Source organism: Limulus polyphemus, unplaced genomic scaffold, assembly GCF_000517525.1.
Source record: "Limulus polyphemus unplaced genomic scaffold, Limulus_polyphemus-2.1.2 Scaffold11118, whole genome shotgun sequence".
Taxonomy (NCBI): Eukaryota; Metazoa; Arthropoda; class Merostomata; order Xiphosura; family Limulidae; genus Limulus; species Limulus polyphemus.
The window spans coordinates 9,714-15,775 of NW_013676728.1; the positions used below are offsets into that span (position 1 = coordinate 9,714).

The 6,062-nt window shown below is 30.0% G+C and overlaps 1 protein-coding gene across 1 annotated transcript in view; it reads left to right on the forward strand.

The window, feature by feature from the left end:
• LOC106476649 (proliferation-associated protein 2G4-like) overlaps nucleotides 1-5,091 on the forward strand; it is a gene marked incomplete at its 3' end in the record, with an annotated part of 11,992 nt that extends 6,901 nt beyond the window's left edge. Inside the window, 6 exon segments of the mRNA XM_013937291.2 lie at nucleotides 1,103-1,172; nucleotides 2,071-2,163; nucleotides 2,654-2,717; nucleotides 3,315-3,393; nucleotides 5,013-5,086; nucleotides 5,089-5,091. Coding sequence (XP_013792745.1) covers nucleotides 1,103-1,172; nucleotides 2,071-2,163; nucleotides 2,654-2,717; nucleotides 3,315-3,393; nucleotides 5,013-5,086; nucleotides 5,089-5,091 — 383 coding nt within the window.
• Between the last annotated feature and the right edge of the window lie 971 nt (nucleotides 5,092-6,062).

A 6,062-nucleotide genomic window follows, 5' to 3' on the forward strand; every position in this document is an offset into this window, starting at 1 on the left:
CTAGTTTTGTACTTGTAGCTGAATAAACTTATACACTGTTATAGTTAATAATGTACAAATACAGCTCTTGTTGTAAGCTTTATATTTTTCCCATGTTACAAGCAAGGTTTCTGTGCAGTTATATTAGGAATTTATAACAATTTGAAAAGTTGAACTATAAATGGAAAGGTTAACTATGTGTTACATCCCTGTGTTGTTTTTTCAGAATGTTGAGTATGATACATTGTATAAAGTACACGTGTTAATTAAATTAATTTGTAACTAGAGTTTTTATATAAATGTCAGTAGTAAGGTAGGCTTTAAACAGGGGGAAAGGTTTGTAGACCCGTTACAGATATTGTTACTAATGGAACTTAAATTTTTATTCAGTATATTTGAAATCAAATGGATTTTCAGTTTTTAAATTTTAAACAATTTTTAATCCTGTAACTTTAATATAAACTTCACACTCCAAACCTTGAAGTAATAGTATTTTGGAACTTAACTAAAGTATAAATAAAATTTTAGAATATTTTTCTATAGAAAAATGTTTATCAAAGTATATTAAGCGAGTAGGAGTAACATAAAATATAAATTAACCTAAATTTAAAATGTGTGTGAACATTCTTGGTAGTGATACCAGTTATGGTAATAGTGTGAACAAAAGGTAATAGCACTTGTGATTAATGTATTCTGTGATAAGTAGTATGTGGGTTAATATATAATGTTAAATACGAAAAGAACCAACTTCGTTTTATGTTCTAGAGTTTTTCAAACCCTTGATTCAATGTCACAGAATGTTTTTAGAAAATTCTACATTCAGCTGCATTTGTCAGAAGTGTAAAACTTATAGCCTGATAAACAGATAGTTTAGGGTTAAAGTGTGTGTGTTGCTTTTACTGTACCTCATTTCTCAGCTATTATACACAAAACAGAAAAGTTTATACTTTGAAGACTTGGTTAAAAGTGTTCTACAACTTATGGAGGATACTTTTTTAGATATGTTTTAAGTTAAGATAATTTTGGTTTTGTGTTGTTAACATTAAATAAAAAATTGATATTTTTCAGTATATTTCCTTTCTATTACTAACACTACTATACATCACAAGCTTGTCTATTTCAGAGATCTCGGAGCTCACATTGATGGCTTTATCGCTGTTGTTGCACACACACTAGTAGTTGGCACTTGTAAGGTAAGAAGTTTGTATTTTTAATTTTTTCAAACATTTCAATGCAAAAAATATAAAGATGAATACAGAATATCCAGCTCTCAGTTTTGTTTTTCTCTGATCAGTAGATTTAGTTTATATAGCTTCAATGGCTACGATCATCAAAGTTTACACTAACATCCATCAGTTATATTCATTTACTTAGGTTTACACCAACATCCATCAATTATATCAACTTATCTAGGCTTACACCAACATCAATCAGTCATATTGACGTATTCAGGTTTATATAAACATTTGTCAGACATACTGACTTGTCCAGGCTTACACTGATGTCCATTGCTCATGTTGACTTATCTAGGCTTACACTAACATTCTCAGCCATGTCAAGTTATCCAGGATTACAATGATTGTCCTTCGTTCATGTTGACTTACAAGGTTTAAACCGATATCCAGATGTCATTTCAACTTGCCCGCTCCTCAGAATTGAAAGATGAACTTGAATTTTTTTGTCATGTTAGGTAAAATTTTTGAGGCTGAGATATTCATGATATCACCTAAAGTTTATGAGCAAAGAAGAAGAATTATTCACGTTTTCTGTTGTAGTGACAAGGTAGACTAGATTGTGTAAAATAAAGAGTAGTAAAATAATTTTTCACCTAAGTTAAGCCCCTTTGCACCAGAAATTTGGTCAAATTTATTTGCTGATATATAAAGAGCTATTAAAAATGAAAGATGCTTCAAATAAACTTGAAAATAATGGTTTTCTAAAAAAAAGCATGGTTCGAAATGTAGGTTTTTATTTGCACTTGCCAGAAAGGAGAGAAAAGTAAGAAAATTATTTTTGTGAATTGATACATGTAAGAATTATAGCTAAGTAAATCTATCATTTTTGTCTTGATAAATTTAACTTGTTTGACAGGAGAATAAAGTGACAGGTAGGAAAGCAGATGTTATACGTGCTGCATATTTTGCAGCCGAAACCGCTCTTCGAATGGTGAAACCAGGAGGAGATGTAAGTATAATCAGATGACTTCCATTTGAGTGTGACAACTTAAATAAAGTTTCTTCGTCTGTGTGATTGATGTTCGACTAATATTATTTTAGTTTGGGATGAAATAGTTGTTGTTTATTATAACACTTTGGTTTTTCATTATTCTCTGTTTGTTCTTCAAATCATACAGTAGTTCTTAACTAAAAAAATGAAGGCTAACAATGAGGCCACCCTTGTTCAACAATGTATATTATTATTTTTAACTACAGAGTTTTGTTATTGGTATAATTTACAGGTGACGGGTTTAGCTACCAACAAATTTTTCATGCCTACCATCTTTATATATCAAATCCAGTTTTATCATTAACAGTTCAATGAGTAAAACCCATTATGAACATTTTGGAATTAATTGTTCATTTGATAAAGGGAAATGGGAAGTTTGCAGGACGTGTAGGGAAGACAGTGTTAATGTGTCCTTTTTAATTTTAGCACATAATGTTCTGCTTTTCAGAATATTGCTGTTGCAGATGCAATACAGAAGGTTGCAGAATCTTTCAACTGTAAGCCTATTGAAGGTGAGTCATGAACTGAAGTTATTAGTACTTGTAATTGTAGAGAGTTAGGGTTAGGTAAGCCTATTGAAGGTGAGTCATGAACTGAAGTTATTAGTACTTGTAATTGTAGAGAGTTAGGGTTAGGTAAGCCTATTGAAGGTGAGTCATGAACTGAAGTTATTAGTACTTGTATTGTAGAGAGTTAGGGTTAGGTTGAAAGGACTTGAATTATATGTTTGATTTTTATTTATGATTCTTGTACAAGTTCCAGGTTATTCCAGTAATATCAACTTTAATAATTGTAAATATTGCTGGTAAAAGCTCATATGAATGAGCAGGTCAAATCTACTAAAAATTCAGACAATTTTGGAAACTGTAAATATAATTTGACTTTATTATGAAAACACTGTGTTACTTGTTTGTTTGATATCTGTAACAAGACTGAAAAAACAGTTAATAGAAACATAAGTGGATTCTCTTATCAGTTACTTGAGTGATTACAAGTGGTCATGAAATAACAAAGTTTTACACATCTGTAGGTTATTCTTTAAATAAATTTGAAGGAAAAACAACTTGTTGCACATCAGACTTCCTTAATTTTATGCATTACTGTTGTAGGCATGCCATCACACCAACTGAAACAATTTCAGATTGATGGTGAAAAATCTATAATTCAAAACCCCACAGAAGCACAGAGGTGAGCAACAACTATTTTCTTGTCAACTATAATTTTTTATAGAAATTTCTATTTCTTCATAACCTTCTGTTGGAGTTGTTGTCACTGTAATTGTTATATAGTGATCTTAAGGAGATGTTTATTTCATGAATATTTTACATTACTTACTGCTTCTAGTGCATGGTATGTGGAGAGCCAAATCTAAGTCAAGTGATATTTACCATGTAGTAAAACCTGAGTCAAAAATTGCCCAGTTATTTTAACAATCTCACTGTATCAATTTTTAAAAACATTAAAAATGAAAATTACCTAACTTGCCTAAGTAATGCTTATCATAAAGCTTCTTTTTATGTTTTATTAGTCTACTGCTTGATTTTATGCATAAAATGGAACATAAACATAGAAATATATAATTTGTAGAATTTGGATTTATTATGTGTGTGTTTTTGTAAGTTCTAGAATTGTCATGTTTTAACAGTGGAAGTGTCTTCCATCTATCAGTTTCAATTTTTCAATATTGTTTAATCACTTAAGGTAAAGTGGGTGCTTTTTTCTGTATTTTGTCACTTGGTGATTTGGATGGTGTGTCTAATGATATGACTAAATCAGTTAATCAAAAATTCGTACTCTTTACTCAAATCTTACTTTATCTCCACCACCACTGTTTTATAGAGCTATTCAAACACTGAACATAACAGCAGTTTAGAAGGTACACAGTTAACCTTGGAAAGCAAAGAGTGACATGTTTGATATGCATTTACTGTAGTAATTGCTACACTCTTGATTGTACTATGATTAAAAAGTAGCTTTTATTGTATCGTGGACTTCTTTTATTGTATTATAGACTTCTTTTATTGTATCGTGGACTTCTTTTATTGTATCGTGGACTTCTTTTATTGTATCGTGGACTTCTTTAATATACCATCAAGCAGTTTCTACTACATCTTTGTAGCTTTAGCATTAAAGTACTAGAAGAACCGAGAACATTAGTTTTGGGCCTCAGTTTATATATCAGGAAACTCTATTACTTGTAGGATCTTAAACAACTTAGAATGGATGATAATATCATATTTACCCAGAGCACATACAAGTATATTATAATTATTCAGTGACGAGGAACCCACTTTGAGACTAATAATGCTTGGAGACGGCTTAAATGGGTAAAGAAGAAAAACTTTAATATGAGTGTAACATAACAGCAAATGTAAAAGTTTTTGTCGTCAATATAATTAACTGGTTAATACGTTCTTTCCTACATGTTAATAATTTTCTTTTTAATGGAAACAATAAAACCCTCTAAACAGCTGGGACAAGTGAGTTTATAAACAACAAAAGATTTTGTAAAGTTACAATTTGGTCTTTGAATTTAAGGAAAGAACTGAGGTGACAATTAGGTTTGAAAACACGTCTCAGCTCTATCTGTGGGTATACCGTATGAATGACGTTTTTCAGCTGATTCTTAATTATCAAAGTATTTACCCATAGAGCATAGACTAGTAACCAAAGAATTTTTAGGTAGCCCATTGTGCTTAACTAACAAACAAACAGTTATAATAAATTTTGGTAGTTTAAAATAAATTGGTTTATTTATTTTATTTTTTTCAAGTTTGAATTAACTTACTACACTGGCTTTGTTTCAGGAAAGAACATGAAAAGTGTGAGTTTGAATTTCATGAAGTTTATGCCATTGATGTCATCATCAGCACAGGAGAAGGACGGGTAAAAACTTTAATACAGTTTTATTATTTATACACTCTTCAGGCTGTAATGTTTTGATACTGTGGTAGACAGTAAAGTTTTTGGTATGAGGATGTTTCTTTTCAAGTGTCAGTTTATAGTTTGTTGCTAATATCAGAAAGATTAGCTCATTGTATTTGTCATTTAACCCTTTCATTATGGACTGGGTCGAATCCACCCAACTCGTAAGCATGAGAGTAATTATACTATGATGTTTCATGATGTAAGCACATCTTTACAAAATTTTGCAGGTTATTGGTAAACATTACAAGGTTTTCATACACAAAATATCAGGTTTATAAATTAAGTATTAAAATTTTTTTCAATTAAAGATTTTCTCGTAAACCTTTTTATTTCAGAATGTTGACTATCCAACATGCAAAGCAATTTTGATTTTAAGATTAAAAATACTTTAATGCATTAGCACATTTTCAAATTTCACATTCAAAATCTTTATAATCTCCAGACAATTATCAAATTTTTTGTTTAAAAAAACTATATTTGTTATTTTCACTAGTGTGTTTCTGTACGTGTTGCTTCGATACGACCAACTTCGTAACCTCAATAAAAAGTTAGGAAAAAATATAAATTATGTTTTATTATTCTAGAATGACTGCAGATTATAACACAAAAACAAATTTTTAGTCTAAATACCTTAAATCTCATAACGTTATACATCTATATATATTTATTATATTGACATTCCAACTGTGCATTGCTAACAATACAGAAGTTACAATGATGTGGCGATCATGCACTCGTGTTACCATATCCAATAAAATAAAACTGACCTTTAGTCTTTACAAAGTAACTTGTCTTGGTTGTGTTTTATAGACTAGTATTTTGTAAAATACAGTCACGTTTTAACTATTATACATTATATATGTATATAGATTATTTCTATTTACAAATAAGCTCTGAAACTTATTTTTCTTAAAACATAGAACAGTAGA